Source organism: Monodon monoceros, unplaced genomic scaffold (genome assembly GCF_005190385.1).
Source record: "Monodon monoceros isolate NGI ecotype Baffin Bay Population unplaced genomic scaffold, NGI_Narwhal_1 Super_Scaffold_12, whole genome shotgun sequence".
Taxonomy (NCBI): domain Eukaryota; kingdom Metazoa; phylum Chordata; class Mammalia; order Artiodactyla; family Monodontidae; genus Monodon; species Monodon monoceros.
In genome coordinates, this window is record NW_021703768.1 from 106,507,542 (window position 1) to 106,533,875 (window position 26,334).

General features: G+C 36.8%; 1 protein-coding gene across 1 annotated transcript in view; it reads right to left on the reverse strand.

The window, feature by feature from the left end:
- Positions 1-26,334, reverse strand: part of FBN2 (fibrillin 2) — a 232,352-nt gene that overhangs the window by 19,601 nt on the left and 186,417 nt on the right. Inside the window, exons 38-55 of the mRNA XM_029216913.1 lie at positions 25,928-25,996; positions 25,359-25,484; positions 24,029-24,154; positions 23,268-23,420; positions 18,617-18,685; positions 17,605-17,730; positions 17,298-17,423; positions 15,344-15,469; positions 13,422-13,538; positions 11,774-11,902; positions 11,242-11,361; positions 8,308-8,433; positions 7,501-7,653; positions 6,630-6,695; positions 6,194-6,319; positions 5,494-5,613; positions 4,470-4,592; positions 3,908-4,039 (exon numbers count right to left, since the gene is read on the reverse strand). Of these exons, the coding sequence (XP_029072746.1) occupies positions 3,908-4,039; positions 4,470-4,592; positions 5,494-5,613; positions 6,194-6,319; positions 6,630-6,695; positions 7,501-7,653; positions 8,308-8,433; positions 11,242-11,361; positions 11,774-11,902; positions 13,422-13,538; positions 15,344-15,469; positions 17,298-17,423; positions 17,605-17,730; positions 18,617-18,685; positions 23,268-23,420; positions 24,029-24,154; positions 25,359-25,484; positions 25,928-25,996 (2,133 nt within the window). The remainder of the gene's footprint in view (positions 1-3,907; positions 4,040-4,469; positions 4,593-5,493; positions 5,614-6,193; positions 6,320-6,629; positions 6,696-7,500; positions 7,654-8,307; positions 8,434-11,241; positions 11,362-11,773; positions 11,903-13,421; positions 13,539-15,343; positions 15,470-17,297; positions 17,424-17,604; positions 17,731-18,616; positions 18,686-23,267; positions 23,421-24,028; positions 24,155-25,358; positions 25,485-25,927; positions 25,997-26,334) is intronic.

Below are 26,334 nucleotides of genomic sequence, written 5' to 3' on the forward strand. Positions count from 1 at the left end.
CTCATGTCTGGAAGTTGTAATCTTCTATTCTTCCAGTGGTAACCATGAAACAACTTCAACATACACTTTAATGAATCTTTTTCTATTAATATCAAGAGGTATCTGTTTCAAAAGCTTCTGACCATAACGAGTACCTTGGTATGACTTCTTTCTCTCCTCTCCCTGTGTCACCTGCCATGTTGATGTGGTCGAGAAATTTTGGTTTGTTATGTTTTTGTTTTTATGGACCACCAGCATCTATTTAAACCACATAATAAGGGTTACTGGTTTCTTGGCTTACCATTGCTTCACGTATACTACTACTTCCTCTTGAATTAACTTTAAAAAATATATTGGAATATAATTTGGTAATCATTTCAGAGAGGGTATGTGGGTGATAAATATTCTACAACACATTTCTGACAATGCCATATTTTTGTTTGCTTTATCACTAGATTGGATATAAAATTTTAGTTCAAAATTATTTTTCCTTCGAATGTTTTGAAAATATTGATGCTCCACTGTTTTCTTTTACCCAGTATCAAGGTTCATTTGTAGGGAATCTGGTTTTGCTCTCTTGGAAGCTTTAAGGATTTTCACTTGCTCTTATTGTTCTGAAACTCACTGTGATGTTTCTTGTTAAAGATATATATTTTTTCTTTTAGGAAACTTATTGCATAAGTTTTAAAGTATACGCAAAAGTATTAAACTGAGTTATGGATTTAAAAAATTGTACAGTGTTTCTTATTTCTAGAATCTGAGGGTTCAAGGTCTACCTTCTTTATCTCATCCTGTCCCTAATGTTGATACCTTTATTTTGATTAGTATTTTAGTTGTCTGATTTGAATTACTTTTTTCAAGAAGGGTTTTTGTTGGATATACTGAGTGAGTTCGGCCATGTTTGATGATATATAGTACAGCTTTTATACTTGAAAGATAACTTGATGTATCTTAAAGTCTTGGATTACTTTTGCTTTCACACCTTTGGCACTGAGAATCCCTGAGATAACTTGACAAAAAGAAATTACAATGGGGACTTCCTTGGTGATGCAGTGGTTAAGAATCCCCCTGTCAATTGCAGGGAACATGGGTTCGATCCCTGGTCTGGGAAGATCTCACATGCCGTAGAGCAACTAAGCCTGTGCGCCACAACTACTGAAGCCTGCATGCTGCAACTACTGAGCCCACGTGCTGCAACTACTGAAGCCTGCGTGCCTAGAGCCTGTGCTCTGCAACAGAGAAGCCACCGCAATGAGAAGCCCGCGCACTGCAACGAAGAGTAGCTCCCACTGGCCGCAACTAGAGAAAGCTCACACGCAGCAACAAAGACCCAATGCAACCAAAAAAAAAAAAAAAAAATTACAACGGATCTCACGCATAAGAAGAAGTCAGAATTGTAACAGTGTCTTCCATACACGTTATTTCTACCCTTTCATACACTTTGAGAAACATATATTACTCTATAAACATGACTTAGGAGTCTAGGTTTAACTTGGTTTTCAGATCTTGTAAGAACAGTGTTTTCAGATCTTAGAAAAACAGTGTTTTTGAAAGAACCACTGCATAACCAAACCTCTAAGGTGATCTATTTTAACTTTATTAAGTAGTGGATTTCGAATGAAATATCTATTAGATTAAAAGAAACTATGAAATCCAATTATAATCTGATGGGTTGTTGCAGACATTTAAAAATTAATTTAATATTACATATGTAATTCAGGAATTCACTCTTTTGTAAAAAAATAAAATTGACACATACAGTTGAATTCACTTCAGACCAGTAACCTCTAATAGCGTCCCTGGATGTAATTCTTTTTCTACGAATTGGTGTTTATATCCTTTTTCTCTTAAATTTTTGCCCACTAATTTTAGCATCCATCTGGATCTTGTCTGCTTTAATGTTATGTTTTTTGTAATTCAAAATGTATAACTGAAACATATCTAAAAAGACCTGATTGCTACAAATCTTAGATTTATTTTCTTTCTTTTTTAAAAATTTTCCTGACAGTGCAAACAAATGTTGGGAAATTTCTCTTGAGCATAAGATTTTCCAAGTTGCCACAGAAACCTAGTAACGATAGCAAAGATTAATAATACCTTACAGTTTGCATATTGTATAATGAACCTAATAGAGTCTTTTAATTTTTAATCTATTTGGCTATTTGCAGAGAAAATAATACGCCACATTTTTCCAGTTTGATAGCTAAACTTCAGATTTTTCTGGTTGCTGAATACAGTAAAATGATATAATTACCTTATATCCCTCTTGATTCGTGTTATATCATCAATCTTACTACTTTCAAATCATTTTTCTCTCCTAATAATATTCATTACACCAAATTTATTAAATATTCACAATGCATTAAGTCACACAAATCATATTTTGCTTTTGCATGCACATCTTGTAACTAAATATATGTTATCAATAGTGAGAACCTGGAGTGTAATTTGTTGTGGAAGAAAGCATGCTGGCCTTGGGGAAAAGCTTTTGTATTCCAATATGATGTTGCAATATAAACACAAAAATAAAGAATTAATGGTTAAAAATAAATAAATAAATAAATCTTTTCCTGTGTATTTACTGGCTTGCATATGTACCTACAGAAAAAATATTGTATGATTTACAATTTTCTTTTAAATATGACACATTGTATATATTATTCTGTAACCAAATATTTAGAGTTATTTTTACTTCAGTACATACACATATCTATTTTATTCCTTTTAACTGCTCTGTAAGGTTTCATAGCATTGCCATGCCACATTTATTTAGCTGTCGTCCTGTGATGGGCATTTAGGTTGTTTCCTACTCTTTTTTTTTTTTTTTTTTTTGGTTGTTACTACAACCAAAATTTAGTGGACATCCTCATGTTTCTTTTCCTATGGTAGATTCATTTTTAAAAACAACTTTACTGAGGTATTATTTACTGGCTATAAAATTTCCATTTTTAAGTGTACAATTCAGTGATTTTTAGTAAATTCTGGAGTCGTACAGTCATTGCCACAATCCAGTTTTAAAACGTTTCCATTTCCCAAAAGGATCCCCAGCAACCGTTTACAGCCACTCTCCATTCTGACTCTTAGCACCAGGCAATCACTAATAGATTTATTTTAAGAAATACTATTATTATGTTATTTTTTCCCAAATAAGAAATTATTAGTAATCTTCAAATGTTCCTCCAAAAATATCCACATTTTTCCAGGTATTGGAGGTTAAAAAGGGAGCACAGCAGATTCTTAATTAAAGAAGGGGAGACACTTATTCTCAAGAAGGAGGAAGACTCTGTCGTGGGCTGCAGTGCCTCAGGAGACAACACTTTAGGGAATAAGTGCTGAGATACTGGATGGGGTGGCCATGACCAGCTTACACGGTGTGATACTTCAGTGCTCATCATAAAATCATAACATTTCAAATTCCTGAGGTGATGTTAGAGCCCCAGCCCTACCTCCTCCCTTTATAGATGAATTAACTGAGGTCCAAAAACATTAAAAAATATGGCTAAGTCACAGAAATACCCAGCCTGTAACAGAGTTCTGGAGATTACCTGCCTCATTACTCTCCTCATTCATGGAGTGATACAAAAGCGAGAATATTAACTCATACTTTTAATTTTGCTACATAAGTAAGTAGCATTGTTTCAAGGAGTTTTTTTCCACACTTCTAAATTTAATGATTTAGATTTACAAGACAGAGAATTATGATAAACAAGAGGGCATATATTCTAGGACAAGCATAATCTCCATTGTATTATCCAGAACCTACTGTATTAGCATGGACCCTGAGATCGAAGAAATCTAGCTATATAGCACAGCCTTGAAACAGCTGGAAAATAGCTGGCTTGCAGTTAGGATGATTTGGGAATAGCGCTGTAAATCTGTCTTGGAGTAGAAGTATTAAATAAAAAGACACCATCCCATAAAGCCTTACCTACACAGCCTTCTCCATCAGGCCTTCGGGTCATCCCAGGCGGGCAGATGCACATGAAGGTGCCAATCAGATTCTTACACATCATGCCCCTAGATTCACAGTCATGTAGCCCTTCAGCACATTCATCCAGGTCTATAAAATATTTTTAACAGGAAAAACATAGAAGTAAGAAATTTTCAGGAACAGGCTATTGTTTAGTATTTTTAAGTCATTATTTTGGTCTTCTGGCTCTTATTATGTAACAGAGAAAGGAGGAGCCCAGTCTTTTTCAACCGTTGGCTGTATTCTAGATTTATAAAATTTCAGCATTGGTCCTAAAGATAAGTTCAGGAAAGGGCTATCTTTGCTTTAATAAGACCTCAGGAGTGTGACATCTTATTTTTGACTTCACTGGACAGACCATCAAGTATCTTGTTATCTAGATATGGAAATCTACCAGCAATGTTGTCAGATACATTTCTCTAAAGCTCTAGAAGAAGACAGCTGAGAACCATAAACTCATTAAAATATATTTCCTGCATGGCAAATAAAGTGCTAACTACTCCCCTGTCTGTGGCCTTACCTTTGCACATCTTCTGGTCTTCCCTGAGGGCATAGCCAATCGGGCATGTGCATTCGTAGGACCCGAAGGTGTTCATGCAGCGGAAAGCACACAGCAGTGGGTTCTGGGCACACTCATTGATATCTGATCAAGAAAACAGGTAGGCATGTGCTCAGCCTAGAGTTCTAATTACTTGCTCAAATAAACACTGATGTATTTGCACCTAACTCATCCTCCAACAAATAACAACTATAAACTCTGAAAAAAATACAAAAGCAACACCTCAAGTGGTTTTTAGTGGTGAACTGAAAGTCAGCAAACAACAGGCAAAGAATAGGTTCTCAAATTTTTTTTTCCTGTGGATAGCACCAGTCCTGACAGCAGCACCTGGCAGCTAAATCTTCAGTAGAACCTTTCTGAGCTTCTGTCCAGGAGGATTCAGGGAAGGGAGCCTTGGGGCAACCAAGGCTGCTGAAGAATGAGGAGGAATCCCGGAAATGAGAGGACCAGAGGTAGAGAAATACCTTTTTCATTTTTTTGCACAAACGCAGCCCAAGTTGCTGACTTAACCATGCATGTGTAGGCCAAAATCAAAGAAGCTAGCCACTAGGGTTTAAAGAACAGAACTGAAATCTGAACCATTGTCTTCCATAGGCCTGACAGTCCACTTTTATGTTTATCCAAGTTAACTGCCTGCTAAGACAAAAGCGTCAATATTCTTCAAAATAATATAACTGATTCCAGAAGACATCATTCACAATATCCAGGGCATAATCCAAAATTACTTAGGAACCAGGAAAATGTGACCCAATCTCAAGGGAAAAGATAAGCAACTGACGCCAACTCTGAGAGGACCAAGATGCTGGAATTATCAGACAAGGGCTTTAAAGTAGCTTTTGTAACTATGCTCACTGAGATAAAGAAAAATATGTTTGTGATGAATATAATCATCAATAGAACGTCAGAATAGTATAAATAAAAGCTGAGACATGAAAAGCCCTTTCTATATCAAGAAGAAATAATACTAAAGAAAAGTATCACTTGCCTTCACAATTCATCATGGGCCCTGGCTCAAAGCCTTCGTTGCAGTTGCATTCAAAACTCCCAATAACATTGGTGCACGTCCCATTTCCACAGGGATTGCCAATTGAACATTCATCGGTATCTGAAAAAGAAGAATAAGAAAGTGCCACAAAATCTGGAGAAGGTTTAGTTTTATAGGAGTATGCCCATGAATATCCATCTGGCCCTCACACATGTCCCAGATCTGTGCAGGGCACACATGACTCTTGCAACCCCCCTTGGCCTTGGCTGGCTGGCCTTTATGCAGGGCAGAGAACCCCGAGAGATCAAGTGTGCAATGATCTGAGCCTTCAGACAGCCGTGGCTTGCCCTAAAAAAAACACAAACCCAGGGAGGGATGTGGTCTTCTGCCACCAGAGCAGAAGTGGAAAGTCATAAAGTAAAATGGATCTCTTTCCCAGTTAGTGGTTTTGGCAATTGTAAATCTCTAGACACATCAGAGTTTGTATATTTGGTTGAAGGCAGAGGTTGGGCAACTCTCCCCATCTTCACATAAACCAGGTCTACTGGAAAATGTAGAATGGGAGAAGAAAGAGCAGTTACTAGCTACTTATCCTGGCTTTGTAAATCCCACTGCCACCCATGGTGCCTGAGAGACCTTTTGCTGAATATAAGAAAGAAAACAGAACTTTCAAAGTGTGAAATGTGGAGTCAGCACTTACCCACACAGCGTACTCCAGTGTAATCAAGGTTGTAACCCATTGGACATTCACAGCGAAAAGACCCATCTGTGTTGATACACTGACCATTTGAACAAATGCCAGGGCTCTCAAGACATTCATTGACATCTAAAATACAGAATCACCCATGAACTCTCTTACATAAAAAGATATGCCCAAACTGTATATATCTATTCAAAAGAGGCTTAAAAATTTTAAAACATATAAACAATTCTTTTATCAGAGAAATATATAATGTATTTCACATGTTACAACATAGTCTTATGATATAGTGCATATGATAACTATATAATAAATATTGTATTTGTGCATTAAATGCAATATACTATGTTATACAGTAAAATCAGCATGATTATAAAATAAATGTACAAAAATTTACTTATGTAAGACTATAAAAATAAAATATATCAAACCACACCTTCACGGGTATCATGAAGACTAGGAACAGTTCCATGGCCATAGGGACACAAATCCTGGAATGCCACTACAGAGAAAAACACAAATTACCCCTTATCAAAGAGTCTCAACTATCAGAGAACTTAACCGATTACTGATAATACATGAAATTAGGCTTACTTCTCCTCTACAAGGCTGTTTTTAGTAAGAGTCTTTCTATTTTTATAATTTATTGCAAAAGCAATGCTGAGCATATTTAGAGAAGGTCACCTGAGCTTGTCCAGCTCCTCCCAGAGTACCACCTATGGAGGGTGTCTGCTTCTGTCTGCTTGCTTGTTTAATGTTGGTCAGCCAAAGAGCCTCTCTGCCCATTACACACAGAAGCTACCTCTGGCCTACAGACCAGGCCAGTTCCAAGACTGCTGGAACAATTGTACCCTTCAGCTGTGCTAACTAGATCTGTGACGTTCTTGGTCTATTCCTGCAAATGGTTATTGTGCTGACTCAGCTTCTCAGAACTTCACATAAGAGGCTGGGAGCCACAGCGTGGGATACAATACCCATGTGGGACTCCCGCAGCAATCTGGAATATAATTTTCATCCCCTCCTTGGATCTCTTGCCCTGCACCTCTCAAATTCATTCCTTTCAAAACAAGTAATACTAGCCTTGGTGGGAGAAATGAAATAACGTGGTAACTCCCTGCATGTACACATGTTGAATACAAAAGTTGAAAGAGGTTCCTGAGACTAGGTTGCTCACTGAACCATTAAAGTTTATAAGTGAGGGGATAATTTCATCCTCAAAATATTCATAAATTACATAGTCCAACTGGGTTCCGCCAGACAGTCCCAAACTAGTGCAAAGTGGCATTTTATGTAGTTGTTGCTCTTACCTTCATCATCTTTGGGGCACAGCTCACAGGGGTCCCCCCAGCCCTCTCCTGGCATCTTACTACAGCAGCATTTCGCCTTTGTGGTATTGAAAGCTTTGGGTACGGAACACTTTCCATTTTCAAAGTTTGTGAAACAGAAGCTCTGGCGAGTATCTAATCAAGAAAGCAAACATCACAGATCTTACTGGTCATTTTAAAAGATGGAATAATTTGTACATAACTCTGTTTCCAACAGAACATTTCTCATGGGCTGAACACGTGATGCAGATTAGATTAGCAGTTAAAAGATAGGTCTGGAAATCCTCAATTGCTGATAACACTTGCCAGTTTAAACTGACCGCCCTGTAGAATTATATTTAATTATTTACAATATTTTAATAATGTGCTTAGGAAATGTGACAAATTATGCTCAATATTAAAATAATTTCCATGTCTTTTTTTCCCCCACTGTTACATTATAGCCTAACAAAATCAATCTAGGTAATTTTCAGTAAGTTACATCATATCAGAAGCAACTCCTCACCAATGTACAAAACATCTATGCCAACAACAGAATGAAAATGATGAAACAAGATAACAATTTTTCTTTTAGTATGAAGTTTTTTTAAAATGTAGAAACAGAGCCAATAATTCAAAGTGTCTTAAAAATTGTCCAGTGCATATACATCTGAGACCTACATTTTAAACTTACAGATGATGTATTTGCCAGAGACATATATTTTTAGTGACAAACACTGAATCATGGCTTACTGTCTAGCTTTGAAGTTTAAGGGCCAATTATGACAGAGAAGCCATTTCAAAACTTACCGAAGCATCTCCGTCCATTATCAGACAATACAAAACCAGGGGGACAGATGCACTGGAAGCCCCCAGGAGTATTGGTGCAGGAACCGAAAAGACAGATGTTGGGATCTTCATCACATTCATTTATATCTGCAGAAGAGCAGGATAATTTATTGATTGAATCAAATCAAAACATTGTTCAATATTTGAAAATAAATAATTTGTCCACACTCTAACAGTTCACTAGCCATTGGATATTTAATATGCAACAATACATTGTATTATGTATACGTTTAACTTATCTTTAAAAAATAAAGTGTTGCTGCCTCAAAAGTCAAAGATTACATCCAGTTTCAATCAACCATAGCCCCAGACTCCCAGGTCAGTCTCTAGCTCTCCAGACTTGACCCCTGGGGGTGTTTTTACATCCACCTGCCTACCTGACAGGACCACTTCAATGTCTCACAGGCATCGCATCCTCAGCAATGGTCCCCTTCTATGATGCCCCTCTCAGCAATCCACACTGGGGACCTGGAATCACATTTATTCCTCTCCCTGACCTTTCAACTTTCACATGCACGCAGCATGTGGCCTGTAATTTCTATCTCCTCTCTACATTCAAACTCAACATCATTTGCCGCCTGGATTACTGCAAATCTCCCAGCTGGACTGCTGCATCTCCTTCTCTCCTCTTCACACTGCCACCAGGGCTGGTTTTCTAAAACACACACCTATTTTGAAAATCTGTGCCTGTGGAACTAGGGGAACTCAAACATGTGTTGAGAATTTTATCATTTCCACCTGACCCTAGAACGGTTCCTTAAAATATACAAGGATTCCTTACCAGCGATGTTTGGCCTTTTTTCATTGGAAGTGCTTATTTAATGGGTTATTTTAACTAAATGAATAAACATTACACAATTTCAGGCACATTAGAACATAAGCTCCATGAGGACTTATGTGATGTGTCTCTTATGTGATGTGTCTGTCTGTCTGGATCACTGCTGCACCCTCAGCTTAGTCTAGCACAGTGTCTGGCAAATTCTACATTCTCAATTTGTATTTGCAGAATTTTAATGAGTGAGTCGTACCACATCGTTTCTAAAGCAACCTGCAGTGCTCCATACTGCCTGCAGCACTGAGTGCAATCTTCTGAGCTGGCCAATCGATGCCCCTTACCACGTCTGTGCTGCCCCTCTTTTCAAAATGCCTCTCTGTTCCATTTCCTTCTTTGATTAGTAAATTTCTATCCAACATTTCAGAGACACCTCAAATGTCACCAATCCTTTGTGACAGGCTTCCTGACATGCCATCCTCTCACCACCACCATCATTATTCACAGCCTCCTACTGTGATCCCACATCCTGAACAGACCCCAGTACAGTGTCCGTCGTGCTGAATTGTAAGGATATCTTTACAAAATGGGGTTTCTTACGAAATATGTCTTTTCTCTTAGGCAGTAAGTTACCTGTAGGAAAAAAACTTCCTTTTTGCGTTTCCAGCACCTAAAAGATGCTGTGTCCACTGTAATGTCCACTGAATGTCAGGATGGATGTATGTGTGTGTGTGTGTGTGTGTGTGTGTGTGTGTGTGAGTGTACATATAGTCACGTTAGAAAGCACGTCATCTAGGAAAATTGGTAGAAGAGATTCTATTGATAGGATGAAGGAAATATTCTTACAGTGAAGTAAGTTAGTTAAAAACCCATTCTTACGACATGTGAAATAGTGATGTTGTTTATCAGTGGATAAAGAAATACTCCTGAGGTTTAAAAATATGTAAGTGAATCATAGATTTTTTTCACTAAGAAAAAAGGTAGCTAAGTCTTTCTGATACAAAGAGACATATGCATTTCTATTTCCTCCTTATGGCTGACACACTGCTGCTATCCTTGCTCCATAAAGAGATGAATCACAGGGATGTTGAAGAATTGAGATTAAATATAAACAAAGAAAATGAAAGAAAGGATCTTAAACTTTTCAAGAAAGTTTTTGCTAAGATGCTTCTGGTATTATTATTGATTATTTTTAAGTATTAAAAACACTAGACAATCTTACAAGGAACTATACAAATCAGACAAAAAAGGGACAAGATATAAACACCAAATTGGAATGACTAGGGATACCTATTATTTGTAATTATATGGTCTGAAAAGAAATTAAATTTAACTAAGTGAACTGTTTCCTTCAGTTCCATCTATATAAGTCCCTTGAGTGTGAACAGTAGAGCTACTTAGAATTTTTTTAAGAAACTGGGTAACTCAAAGGCAAAAAAACTCTTAACAATCATTTCACGTTAGAAGAACCACACTAAGATGCTGGTGCTTCTGAATTTCAACAAAACTGTTAAAAATAATTTGTACAAAAGTGAAATAAAGTAACTGTAAAAAGGTCGGTCTTCATCATGTCCACCAGGCAATTCTGGGACCCACTTTTGATGTGGTTACAGTGTTCTTGTACACTGGGAGAGTTTCCGCAGAAAAACATCTGTTCTGACAAATGGATTAATATTTTCTGTTTTGACATGTGGCCTTCCCAGGGAAAAAAATGTTTCAACAGCATTGTCAAGATTTTCTGCTTCACATTTCTAGAACTCCAGACACCTTTAATAGCTGTTTTAAAATTGGTTGCCAAAGATTACAATTTTTGTAGACACTCTTTAAATTCAGTAGAAAGTCTCTGTTGACATTTGGAAAAAAGCTTAGAATGCACTGAAAATTCTTTGACTAGTATGAGATTTCTGTTAATGAAAAATCCCACATCCTTAAATTCTTTATTCCCACCACTCCACCTTCACATCATTTCTGATGGTTCAATAAAACAGATGCAGGTAGCTATATGTTTAATTCCTTGGGTCAGCATGCTTACAGTGGTTTGGATTTAATATATTTCCACAGAATCTATACCAGGTCTTATTATACTAAACAGCTCACGGACTCAAAATAAACGTTAGCCTTACCGATGCAATTCTCGCTTTTTACTTCATACCCTGGGGGACAGATGCATCTGAAGGATCCCTCCAAATTCTGACAGGTGCCAGGAGAGCAAGAGCCAGGAAGGGCAACACACTCATTAGTATCTTTAAAGAGAAACATGAAAAAAATGATTTAAAGATGAGACGACTGTTGCCAAAGGATATTAACATGAATTCAACTCAGGCTTTCTGATCTACCACGTCACTCTGGGCAAATATGCCCTTAGAGACTTTTGACATATTGAGTATTACTCATTTGGCAAGAGGCTAATTTTCCTTTGTCTACGTTTATTGAGACACGGATAGCCTGAAGCTCTATCCCAATAAAAACACTACATACGAGTCATTCCCAACTGTTGGCTTATACCTTTTACCAAAATTTCCCATGAAATTTATCTTGGTCATGTAATCAGATGACCAAGTGAAATGCAAATGTGTCCCGAAGTTGGTGTGTGCGGGAATCACATCATTATTTTACAAAACAAAACAACATAAAGACTGTTTATTATGTACATACCTATACAGTTCTTGCCATCTGGAGTAAGTTCATAGCCTTCATTACATAAACACTTGAAGGAGCCAATTTCATTAAAACACCGTCCATTTCTGCACACCTGACCAAAAAAGGAACTGCACTCATCTACATCTGTAAGCAAACAGGAGTTAGCTTTTCAGAGAGAGCTCTTAACACATATTCTGTCACAAGTTGCAACTTAAAAACATATTCATTGGTAGACATTTACAAAACCCTACATTACAATTCCTCATCAACACAGAGAAAAATGGCTCATATCATAAGGATCAGGTGACTAGTAAGGTCACACAGATCTCTCCTGTAGGCTTAAGGTGGAGCTTTCCATGCTTTCCAATTGAAATACAGTTCTCATCCTGGAGGTAAGAGGATACACGGATTTAACTGGACCGCCCAGTTTGCAAGTAACTTTACCTGGAGGTAAGCTGACTATATTCAAAGGACAAATAACGAAGCATATCAAAAATACAGAAAAATCAATTATATGAAAAACACTCTAGAATTGCTGACACGTTTTTCTGTCAATTGGAAAAAGAAGTTCTTAAGTGGTAGGTTTTCAGTTAATCTTAGGGTTGATCCCGTTTGAGTAATTTTTTAGTTTGTTTGCAGATTATACTTTGATCAGAGCCATATATGTATCTTTCATTCTCCCTGGCTGTACAAAGGGTCTGAGAAACTACAGACAAGAAGGTGGTTCAATAAAGTGTCTAGTCAGCTCTAAATTTTTTCACCGTTGCAGAATTTTATAAAATAAAGAATGCTGAGAGGAATATATATTGGATTAAATTAGGAGGTGGGTTTGAGCTGTGATGGTTCCATTAAGGTAGAAGGCCTGAGTTACTTTCACATACCTTACAGGATAATGTGAATTAAGAGATGTTATGTAGTAAAGCACCAGTATAGTGTCTGGCACATGGTAAATGAAATATTGTCAGTGTTTGTTGTCATATCTTTTACTATCTTCTCCAGCAACTACAGGACCCCCTCCTCCTCCTTCAGTCACTTTCAATTTTTATTTCAATCACTGTCTGTTAGAGGCAAAGTCTGAAATTCTGTGCCACGTAGAGAAGACAGTTTTATTTTCCACTGAAAGTTTACAGTTGTTCACAGAGATTAAATAGGTTTCTGAGGGCTGATTTGGAAACCTAGACACCACGCACTCTTTCTGTGGGAAAAGGCATCCCTTGCTTCAAAAGCTGACGGAAAATAAAATTTCAAAACACAACAGGGTTTTCAGTTGTAGATTGTCAGTGTTTGAATGTAAATCAAGAATGGATTTTATGAAATATGAAATAATAACACTGAAACCATAACAGGTCTAACTTTGATCCCATCTAAGGGGTAAAAATAACCCCAAACCATAAATCAGTCCCAATACATTTACTATCATCTGCATGGCCTTTTCCCTTGAATCGATTAGTTGATTGACATAGTATTCAACCCAGCAGATTGTCTTGTGATTATTTAAGCCACGAGTGTGACTTCAGTTAACCAGAAATTAGTTAATGATATTACATATCTTTTGCACACATGCACAATTTGAATAATAAACATATTTATTCTTTGGCTTTATTCTGTGTTTCAGGATATTGTGTAGAAATGAAAGAGAAGCAATAAAGGACTGAGTACTTACCCAGGCAATCATTATTATGAGTGAGTTCAAAGCCTGGGTAGCAGAGACAGTTATAGGATCCAACGGTGTTTTTACAAGTTCCATTTCCACATGGATGCCGCTCACATTCATCAACATCTACAAAGAAACACTGGCTCAAAGGAATTCAATTTTTTACTAGAAAAACGTAGCCTATTAAACTTTTAGATTTTTTTAAACTACTGGCTTACTTAGATTTTCCTCATTCAATACTAAGAACCCACATTTATTTAAGGAAAGTAAGTATGAGGTAGAGCTAACTCAGAAGTAGAAAATTATAGGAAAAAGTGCCACTTAATGACTTACAGGAACATATACGACTCAGAAAAGAACTGGACTAATAAGCCAGCAACTATCTCCTTAGTGAGAGGTTTTAATGAATAGGTTCGCTTGTCAATTGTAAGGAAATCAGTCTTTTGAAACACTAGAACAATTTGTTCTATTAAGCATTATAAATGCTCCCCCAGAAATTTTCATATCTTAATGTGATCAGCACAACAAAGGTAAACTGTGATTTCCTAAATTTTATGAATTAGTGGAATCTAAATTGAAGAAGTCTATTAGAGCTCAATTATTATTAGCCTTTGAAAAAGTGGAATTAATATTGAAAGGTCATGGCATATAAGAGAGGAGACGCTAGACTATGAATTCCAGGATGCTGAAAAAAAAAAGAGGGTATTACTGTTCCTTAGGAAGGAAGCTTTGTTTAAGAGAGGTATTACCAAGGAGTCTAGCTGACTTTCATCATGGATGAATTGTTAGGACCAAGGACAGATTTTCACCATATGAATTTCTGAACCATATATCTCAGGGGTTTTTCTTAGCAAATCATATCCTCCCTCTCAGAGAGAACAGCCAGGAGAAGCATATATAAGCAAGCAATCTCAGAAAGTTCATGCAAGTAGGGCCGCATCCTCCGTGTGTCCTTTGCACAAGCACTCCCTAGAGAATTTTTCCTAGGACCATGGGAAATGTCTGCAGGGGAGCTCTTAGGAGGCACTGCAAGAATGGAGACGTTCTCCAGGTGGTCCTCATGTATGGATACGACATAAAGGAAACTAGTTCTGCCGTTCTGCTGTACTGAAATCTGACCTTACGATTCACAAAGATAGTATCTTAAATACCAAAAGAGTAGATGCACTTTAGCTTTTTCTAAACTGAGAACATGATAATTATAAATAGCCAACTTTTAAATTTAATTTTCCTCCTTCAAGCGCAAAGTGCTTCAGTGGAGATGAGCCAGTGGCTGACATCAGCTTTAAGTAGTTAAGCTGAGTTCCAAGGTGTCCAGCCCATCTGCTTTTGAAACGTTATTAATCATCAGCTCAGCAAGTATTTACTGAACACAATTATTGCTGAACTAACTGTACATTAGCTACTGGGGCTTTTCAAAGTTCCGCTATCTTTGCTTCTAAAAATTGTTTGTAAGAGTTAAAAAGCAAAACAAGTAGATAAATCTCATGTATTCAATGGTTCGGGTGAAAGAAGCATATGTACGTATGTGTGTGTTTATATATTCATTTCAAAACTGTCACTCTGCTACTACTCCCTTGTATTCCTGCATTCCAAAAGGCTTTCTTGAGTGGGAATAGAGAGGGGTAAATGGGCAGCTGGTACCGTGGTGATCTCTACGTAACCCTGAGTGTCCCAGAGCTCAGGTTAATAAGCATGTGAAAGTCACCTAGGGAAAAAGGCCGTAAACACTGAACCCAAGAACATATTGTGGTGTGTCCTGCTTGCAATTTTTACATTGAATAAAACCATAAACAGTTTCACATAGCTCATTTTTTGTAAGACTGTTTCTGACAGAGACTTGGTAGTTACTGTGGCGAGTGACCGAACTGTAATCTCTTCTGGAGTCTCAGCTCCACGTCACCCCCTGAAACTAATGTCCTCCTTCTTACCCATGCACATCGTCTGGTCCTGAGAAGCCTTAAAGCCGTTGTGGCAGATACACTGGTAACTTCCTTGTAAATCCACACACAGGCCATGACTGCAAACATTAGGAATTTCTAAACATTCGTTGCGATCTAGCACAAAAAATAAAACACATGTTATACATATCTGATCTTTATTAAGATTCCTTCATTTTTTTCCACAGGCGCTGTTTCTATAATCTGCTATTAATTATTACAGACAGTCTGAAAATGAACCATAACAACAGCTGAATCAAAATAAGCAAGGCTTTAAAAGTATCCAAACCTCTTTTCAAAAAATTTTAAATCATGCAAGTTTTACATGCTGATTGGTATCTCAAGGACATTATTTTATTTTAGGTCCAATTCCAGGAAAATCCATTGAGAGACCTCTTCTTTTCCTAACAAAAGAATCTAAAAGATATGGTGAAATAGGTTCAATATGAATGAAAAGATTTACTTAGAAAATCTTTCCAAATTATCTTTTTTCTCTTTTTTTAAGTGGAGTATAATTGTTTTACAGTGTTGTATTAGTTTCTGCTGTACAGCAAAGTGAATCAGCCACATGTATACATATATCCCCTCTTCCTTGGATTTCCTTCCCATTTAGGTCACCACAGAGCATTGAGTAGAGTTCCCTGTGCTATACAGTCTGTTCTCATTACTTATCTATTTTGTACATAGTAGTGTATATATGTCGATCCCAATCTCCCAATCCATTCTATCCTCCCTTCCCCCCTTGGTCTCTATGTCTGTGCCTCTATTTCTACTTTGCAAATAGGTTCATCTATACCATTTTCTAGATTCCACATACATGTCCTAATAAAAATAACAAAGCAATCACTGAAAAACTCAAAGAGGAAATAAAAAAATACCTAGAAACAAATGACAATGAAAACACAACGACCCAAAACCTATGGGAGGCAGCAAAACCAGTTCTAAGAGAGAAGTTTATAGCAATACAACCTTACCTCAATAAACAAGAAAAATCTCAAATAAACAACCTAACCTTACACGTAAAGCAACTAGAAAAAGAAGGACAAACAAAACCCAAAGTTAGTAGAAGGAAAGAAATAATAAAGATCAAAGCAGAAATAAATGAAATAGAAATGAAGAAAACAATAGCAAAGATTAATGAAACTAAAAGCTGATTCCTTGAGAAGATAAAATTGATAAACCTTTAGCCAGACTCATTGAGAAAAAAAGGGAAAGGACTCAAATCAATAAAATTAGAAATGAAAAAGGAGAAGTTACAACTGACACAGCAGAAATACAAAGGATCATGAGAGAATACTACAAGCAACAATATGCCAATAAAATGGACAACCTGGAAGAAATGGACAAATTCTTAGAAAGGTACAACCTTCCAAGACTGAACCAGGAAGAAACAGAAAATATGAACAGACGAGTCACAAGCACTGAAATTGAAACTGTGATTAAAAATCTTCCAACAGGGCTTCCCTGGTGGTGCAGTGGTTGAGAGTCCGCCTGCCGATGCAGGGGACACAGGTTCATGCCCCGGTCCGGGAAGATCCCACATGCCGTGGAGTGGCTGGGCCTGTGAGCCATGGCCACTGAGCCTGCGCGTCTGGAGCCTGTGCTCCGCAATGGGAGAGGCCACAACAGTGAGAGGCCCGCGTACCACAAAAAAAAAAAAAAAAAAAATCTTCCAACAAACAAAAGTCCAGGACCAGATGGCTTCACAGGCGGATTCTATCAAATATTTAGAGAAGAGTTAACACCTATCCTTCTCAAACTCCTCCAAAAAATTGCAGAGGGAGGAACACACCCCATCTCATTCTACGAGGCCACCATCATCCTGATACCAAAACCAGACAAAGAAAATACCTTTTTTGATAGGAAAGCATGGACAGTTTTTCAGTGCAGGAAGTGTAAAGAACATTGTGCTCAGTGTCAAAGAACAAGTCATTCTCTTTCTTACCTACACAGGCTCCGTTGGGTGAAAGTTTGAAACCTGCAGCGCACTCACAGCGGTAGCTGCCGGGACTGTTGATGCAGTCGGCATTTCGCTGGCAGAGGTTATCACCGTTGCTGCACTCATCAATATCTGAAAGAGCAACAATTCCGTTTTTAAAACTTCATTATTGCATCAGTATTATATTCACTTAACCAATTTGGTGATCAACTCCCAAATGCTATAGAAGAAACAGTAAAAATCAGAAAACTGTCTAAAAACCAGTTATGTCTGCCAAACTTTTTTGGATAAGGTCACACATCATTCAGATTACCTTCACAGACCAGGAGCAGGTCATTGTAGCTGAATCCCGTAGGGCATTCACAACGGAAACTGCCAATCTGGTTAATACACACACCATTTGCACAAATGCCTGGAATCTCTTTACATTCATCAATGTCTGCAATTGAACAGATGTGATCAAATATACAGGGTTCTGCTTAATGTATTCACCATAAAACCTTGAATAATACTATGTGTACACTGGGGTGAAAACACACAGTGTCACAAAAATCAATTCTATACAAGTATGAATGATTTTGTGGTTTATGAAAGCATATAGACCATAAGATATTATATCCTTTGAACAGTGATGAAAAAAAATGAAGCAGCTGATCAAATATACCAAGTGATATTAGTGTCAATATAGCAAATGAATTTCCTAGGGAATCAAGCTTCCTCTTAAGTTACATGTCAGGCTCCCCAGATTGCTATCAGCCATCTGATAAAGCCAGCTATGTTTTTTTAATTTTATGTCCTTTGTTATACATGAATTGATAATGGACACTTAAAATTATATTGTTTATTTAATCTTTGCAGAAGAAAAGTAGATTGTGCAACAGAAAGTACATTCAGGAGGAAGTGATTTATATAATTAATAATTCTGCAAATTCATAAGTAGATTGGGAGAAAGGAATACTGTAAAAATACACCCAAAACTTAAACGTATACTTATGAAAAAACAGATGGTAAAGGTTAAAATAAAGTGGATTATTTAGAGTCATGTAATACAATATTCATGAAGAGGAAAACTAAAGTTTCAGCTTGATATGTACGAAATCTTGAGATAGTCACATAACTATCATAACTCAATCACCAGACTATGTTGATGGACTAATCCCACTGTTAAAACTTGGTTAGAGGCTGTAAACATGTTATTTCTTTCTTGTCTAACTGTATTAGATCCAAATACAGATTATTATCTTTTATGGTACTTTAAAAACACTGAACAAATTTTTACAAAATGCTACATGTATTAAAATAAACATAATTTAGTAAAAACTCACCAACAGCTTTTCCAGTGTGAATGTCAAAGGTGAATCCAGGAATATTTCCACATATAGTTTTAAAGTCAGCTTTAAAATATAAACAAAGCAAATGCACTCTTAAACTTCTCAAACTCCTTCAAAATAACATTTTACATAGTATTACTTTTACTGACAGATATGTTTTATATTATTCACAATGAGACATTTTAATTTCAATTATATTTATTTGATAACAATGCCAGCTTCTGCAAGAAGTGAATCTAGGCACACTTTATCATTATTATTATTGCTATTCTTATTATCATCATTATTAACTTTTTACTGCTCTGATATTAGAAGTAAATCATTATGAGATTCAAAACATCTACTTTAGGCATTTAAATTCTTTTTATTTGGATATGGAGGGCTTTAAAAATGACCCGATTTACATAGATTGAAAAACCAGGTTAGCGTACAAATTTAAAAAGGGATTAGAATTGCACAAAGGCATAGGCATGCAAAAATAATTCTGTAGTGGTGAAACATGTTAACAATGAGTAATGAATGAGACATGAATTATGTCTTTTTTTAACATAAATGTCTATTTGTTGGAATGTGAAATTTGAGGCATCAAAAACAATGCATCGTGGAATAAAATAGAGACTATGAGAGTCACTCCACATAATTCACCAAACTAATAGTCTAATTTTTAAGAAGCATATTTCTTCCAACGCCCATTGCTACACACATGAATAAACCTCTTGAAAACAGTATCAAGTAAACACATACTGCAGACTATACGCCAAGTGCTATCTGGGGAGGGACTTTGTCTGTTTCATCCACCAATATTCACCAAGCATCCAGAACATATAGAAAGGCACATCACAGATGCTCAATTTAATGGCTTCTAACTGCATGGCAATATGCGAACTGTAATTTGTATACATCATCTCATTTAATCATCACTATAGGGACTTCCCTGGTGGTGCAGTGATTAAGACTCCATGCTCCCAGTGCGGGGGGCCTGGGTTCGATCCCTGGTCAGGGAGCTAGACCCCATATGCATGCGGCAACTAACAGCTGGCATGCCACAACTAAGGAGCCTGTGAGCTGCAACTAAGAAGCCCACCTGTTGCAACTAAGACCCAGCACAACCAAAAATAAATAAATAAATGATCGTTCTTATAACCATATCAATTAGTCACTGTCACCACTGATTTATTATCCTTATTTAGCACACGAGGAATCAGTTTCAGAAAGGATAAATAATCATGGCAGAGCTGTGATTTAAATACAGACCAGTCTATCAAACCTAAGCCCTTTACTTCCTCTCACCTAAAAAGTAATATTTAATTCCTTTATTATCCTTATTTAGCATACGAGGAATGTTTCAGAAAGGATAAATAATCATGGCAGAGCTGTGATTTAAATACAGACCAGTCTATCAAACCTAAGCCCTTTACTTCCTCTCACCTAAAAAAGTAATATTTTATTCCCCAAACCAATGATTTTCAATTTCTAACTGGTGAAGTTTTCAAATTACAGAATTATAAAAATGTTCCTATTTGGTTTTTTTGGAATAAAACTAGGGCAAGATAGAGCTAAGAAAATCCACTTGTGCCAAAGCAATCTTAACACATTTTTGACTGGAGATGTATTACAGCCACAGGCATTAGTTTCTGCAAAAATCCCCCAGTCAATAATGTATTAAGAAAGAAGGACAGAGCTGGAGGTATTAAGATCCCTGATTTCAAACTATACTACAAAGCTACAGTCATCAAAACAGTATGGTGCTGGGCTTCCCTGGTGGCGCAGTGGTTGAGAGTCCGCCTGCCAATGCAAGGGGCATGGGTTCATGCTCCGGTCTGGGAGGATCCCATGTGCCGCAGAGCGGCTGGGCCCATGAGCCATGGCCACTGAGCCTGCGTGTCCAGAGCCTGTACTCCGCAATGGGAGAGGCCACAGCAGTGAGAGGCCTGCATACAGCAAAAAAACAAAACAAAACACAGTATGGTGCTGGTACGAAAACAAACACATAAATCAATGGAACAGAATAGAGAGTCCAGAAGTAAACCCACACTTATGTGATCACTTAATTTATGACACAGAAGCCCAGATTATACAGTGGGGGAAACACAGTCTCTTCAATAAGTGGTGCTGGGAAAACTGTATAGACACTTGCAAAAGATTGAAACTGGCCACTTTCTTACACCATATAAAAAAATAAACTCAGAATAGATTAGAGACTTAAATGTAAGACTGGAAACCATAAACTCCTAGTAGAAAACATAAGCAGTATGCTCTTTGACACTGGTCTTAGCAATATTTTTTTGAATCTGTCTCCTCAGGCAAGGGAAAGAAAAGCCCTCAGTCAAGGGAAAGAAAAGCAAAAATAAACAAATGGGACTACATCAAACGAAAAACCTTTTGCACAGTGAAGGAAATCATCTACAAAGTGAAAAGGCAATCTACTGAATGGGAGAAGATATTTGCAAATGATATATCCAATAAGGGGTTAATACTGAAATATACAAAGAATGGTCACAACTCAATATAAAAAATACAAACAATCTAGTTAAAAATGGGCAGAGGACTTGAATAGACATTTTTCCAAGGAAGACATACAGATGGCCAACAGACACAAGAAAAGATGCTCTATGTCAGTGATCATCGGGGAAGGCAAGTCAAAACCACAATGAGATATCACCTCACACCTGTCAGAATGGCTATTATCAAAAAGACTACAAATAGGGCTTCCCTGGTGGCGCAGTGGTTGAGAGTCTGCCTGCCGATGCAGGGGACACGGGTTCGTGCCCCGGTCCAGGAGGATCCCACATGCCGCGGAGCGGCTGGGCCCGTGAGCCATGGCCGCTGAGCCTGCGCATCCGGAGCCTGTGCTCCACAACGGGAGAGGCCACAACAGTGAGAGGCCCGCGTACCGCAAAAAAAAAAAAAAAAAAGACCACAAATAACAAGTGCTGGTGAGGATGAGGAGAAAAGGGAACCCTTGTGTACTGTTAGTGGGAATGTAAATTAGTGCAGCCACTATGGAAAACAGTATGGAGGTTTCTCAAAAAATTAAAAATAAAACTGCCATACAATTCAGCAATTCCACCTCTGAGTATTTATGGGAAGAAAACAAAACACTAACTCAAAAAGATATATACACTTTTATGTTCTCTGCAGCATTATTTACAATAGCCAAGATATGGAAGCAACCTAAGTATCCACTGATGGATGAAGTGATAAACAAGATGTGATATACTGTATGTATATATACACACACACATATATATACACAATGGAATATTACTCAGCCATAATAATGAATGAAATCTTGCCACTTTCAACAACATAGATGAATCTAGAGGGCATTTTGCTAAGTGAAATAAGTGAGACCAAGAAAGACAAGCAATGTATGACTTCACTTATATGTGGAATCTAAAAAACAAAACAAACGAACGAAACAAAACAGAAACAGAATCATAGTTATAAAGAAAAACTGGCGGTCACCAGAGGGGAAGGGAGTTGGGGGTTGGGCAAAATAGATGTGAGGGATTAAGAGGGCCAGATTTCCAGCTATAAAATAAATAAGTCACAGGAAAGTAATGTATCCATAAGGAATGGTCAATAAAATTGCAATAACTTTGTATGGGGACATATGGTTACTAGACTTATTGTGGAGATCAATCCATAATGTATATAAATGTCAAATCACTATGTTGTAATCCTGAAAATAATATTGTATATTAATTATACTTCAATTAAAAAAAAGAAAAAAGAGAAAATTCATTTGCCCACTGAATTTAAGCCACTGAGAAAGGCCCCATATGTCACTTTTCACCATGCCTCTCCTTAATTTCATCATGTTAAATGAAACATTTTAATAAATATACCCTAAGTAATACTGTATTTGGTAACAAATGCATAACCATTGTTTCCTATTTGTCCTATTGGTTCATCTCTTAGTATCTACAACTATTAAGAGTGATCCCTTCTCAGGTCATAAAGGAACCTGAGTGGGCAACAATTTTAAGACAATTTTTTTGCTCTTGTCTCTATTATTGTTCAGTTTTTCTTTCAAAAGAATCTGTGCTTCGAGAAAAATTTTACTGTGTAAAGACCAGTTCTCTTTTCTGCCTAAAAATTTCAGGTAAGTTTGAGGGAAATGATGCATAAGGAAAACTTTGACACTACATTGCTTTTATGTTAAGTTTGCTCATCAAATCCATTTTTTGCATATTTTCCAAGGTCGAACTAAAAAGATACTCACTGAGCTTGCTGGACTTTATAAATGACCACAAATTTTTAAATCAAAATGACACCTTCTAAATATAGCACAATGACACACAATAGTTTCTCAATAAATACTTGTTTTATGAATAAAAGAATAAGTAAGCAGCACGTTTTAAGATAATGAGTTTAAATGGGCTAGCGTTATAAATTTTAATTTCAGCAATGCGGCTTATTTTCAGGATCCAGACTCCTACTCAACAGACATCTCAGGAATTAGTGTTTGAATCCCAAAGAGGGCTGCTTCAGAAACCGAGCCATATGAGCTCTTGGATATTTTCAGAACGGAGTGTGTCTGCTTTCCGTACTTTTAGTACTTTTTGCTTTTCCTCTACTGTTACATGTATACCTGTGTCACTGACTCGGCCTTCAGCAGAAGCAGGAGCTGTGTGCTTACCCGTTCCTGGCGTTGGGCATGGTTCACAAGGTTTGTTCCAGGCTTTGCCCACATTGTATGTGCAGCAGCACATCCTCTTTGTCACATTAAAAGGCAACTCATTCTCACAAGTGGTTCCATTATAGCTTCGGTAGCAGAAGCTTTTTCTCATGTCTACATAGAGAAAAACAAGTAAGCCAACCAATCCTATCAACAAGCAGCTAATAGCAAACCCCACACACCTGGACACACCAAACTTCCTCGATTAACTCTGAAAATTTTCACGGTCGTTTGGAGGTATCTTAAAATAATTCCTTAAGCTGAACACAAATCATTTTTAGATAAGCATCTTTCCTGTTTTTAAATAAGGGGTTTCATTTACAATTTTCTTGGGGGGACAAAGTTAATAGATACTTCTCTATTCAAATGCATTTATTTAATTTAAAAAGGATTACATGTTAAATTTTAAACGTTCTCTTATTCATAAAATAATGTTCACTTTACATGAATAGAAAATAAAAATTATTCAAGAATATGTATTTACAATATTTGATGAAATTTTCTACCTGACTCATGCTTTGTAACATGCAACTATGTAGCCAAAGTTCAAAAATATGGTACAGACCCAGAAGTTTATAAGACTTTGAAATACTTCACTATTCATAAAGATTTAACTTCCAAACTTTCTGAATAATAATTCTGAGATGTAAGTATCTGGGAGATAACTGTTGGCCAGGAAGCCAGCAACTGTGACCTAATCAATCTCAGAGACCTTTACCTACCCATACAGTTGTGGCCTCCATTGACCTGCATGTATTCAGGTGGGCAAATGCAAGTGTAATTTCCCAGGGTGTTGTAGCAAGTCCCAGGTCCACACACACCAGGATGTGCAAAACACTCATCAATATCTAGAGGGTGCAAGAATGTCCATTAATTAGTAAATATTTTCCCCATGAATTTATATCACTTAAACTACTGAACAAAGCATATGGTTGATTCCCCAAATTCATGTTTTTATAGAATTTATCTTATTTTTATAAAATTTAGAATTTAAAGCAATTACATAGGAAATGCCCCCAAATATGCATTTACATGATATAAAACATGTCCTTCTTCTGAAGAATAAAAACCTAACATTCAAAAATAAAGATGATCAAAATAAACTACTCCGAAGTGGCAAAAAATAACTTAAATGGCACCTATACTTTTTAATTGAAATTTCATATTCGTCAAATGGAATTGCTTTAAAGCTACTTTCCTCTTATGTCATTGAAAACCAAATATTAGTGTCAACTTTAAACTGAATGCAGTTAGAAAAGCCTTTTTCTTTAAAATTAAAAAGGCTTTCCTTTCAAATTAGCACCCATTCAGAGATTCTAGAAGTAGCACAGCTGCTGGGTAATTCTCCTTATTAAATCATATTTCTTCCAGATGCATTTATCTAACATGTTCCAAAAGAAAGGTTATAATGGAAACAATTACATTACATGTTTAAGGTTCATTTTTTAGAAGCATTCATTCATTCATTCCATAAATAAATACTGAGATTCTACTGTAAGCTAGAACTTGTAGCTATAAAGATGAAATAGATGTGGATCTTGCTTCAAGAAGCTCCCAGTCTAGTGGGGAGACAGACCTCTAAAAGGATGAGTACACCGCCATGTGAGAAGTTGGGGATGGAACCAATAAAGGCATCTGCATAACCTTTGAACTGCTTCATACTATGTTGTCCAACATTTAAAAGTTACTGAAAACATTAGCCTAATGGTTGCATTTCAAACTTACCTATTTATCTATATAAAATATAACTTATTGGTATTTGAACTAATAACTTATTTTGATACTGAATGTTTTCATATTATTCCAGCTTCCCCCACTTATTACCAACCCATTTACTCAGAGAAAAATAATGGTAAATTGTGGCAAATAATCTGTAAATTAATTTATCTATCATCATACAACTTAGCAGCACTGATAGGAAAAGAAAAAAGCTATGAACCAGTCTCAACATATCCTTTGATAAAATTTGAAGATGGACCCTTTTTCTCCAGGCCTGACCAGTAATTTTGTTTTAAATAGCACTAATAATTTTTAGGTATAAATTTATCTCACCTTCACAGATGCGGGTTTCCTCACTGAGGTAGTAGCCTTGAGGGCACTCACACTGGAAGCTCCCGAAAGTGTTGATACAGTTCCCACCCTGGCAGAGACCTGGTAACTCCTGGCATTCATCAATATCTGCAGAAGGGGAGACAGCTCGGATACCATCATGAAAGATAAGAGTTACTATGAGAGCTTTCAAATGTGTGATACTGTAAGACCTGCAGACTTCCACACATCCAAGTGAATGCACACTTAGATGAGAGGTTTATTCTGACCATGAATTTTCTTGGCTTTGTCACGGAACTTTGCTATAATCTGAGAAGAGTAATTACAGCAAGCTGAGGATGATTAAAGTTGGGGATAATTATAAAAAGAGTTTCTCTGCAGAACAATCACACATCAGGTCACTGCAATGGGTCAAATCCTTCTGATTTACAAATGGTTATTCATCAGACTGGTAATTGTCCATCTGTAATTTTGCAAAATAATCTTGTTGGGACTGTTCCACACTAACTTTTCTACCAGATCTGCTCTAAAGTAAATTCTTTAAATCTGGTGACAATTAGAGGTATGCTCACCTTCTAAGATGATTGTGATGGGGTTAGGTCTGAAGCCTTCACCTCCAGGACACAAAGTGTAATATTCAGCTGCAAAACAATGGAAAAAAAGAAATTTGATACCTGTGTGCAAGAGGCTGACAGTGAATTAGCACTTAACAACTGCCAGGCTCAAAGCGCATATCTTAAGGGGTGTATCTATATTTTCCTTAGTGCCTTTTCAAATACATTATCTTTAAAAAGTACATTACATTTTACTTGGAATAAGATGATTACTTCATAAATTATATACAAAGTAGAATAACAAAACCCATTTGCTTTTAATTAAAGAAAAAGATTATTTTCAGATAATTTATATCACAACCCTTTTGGCTAGTAAATAAAAACTAAAAGACTCAACAATTCAAAAGTTTCACCTATGTTCATAT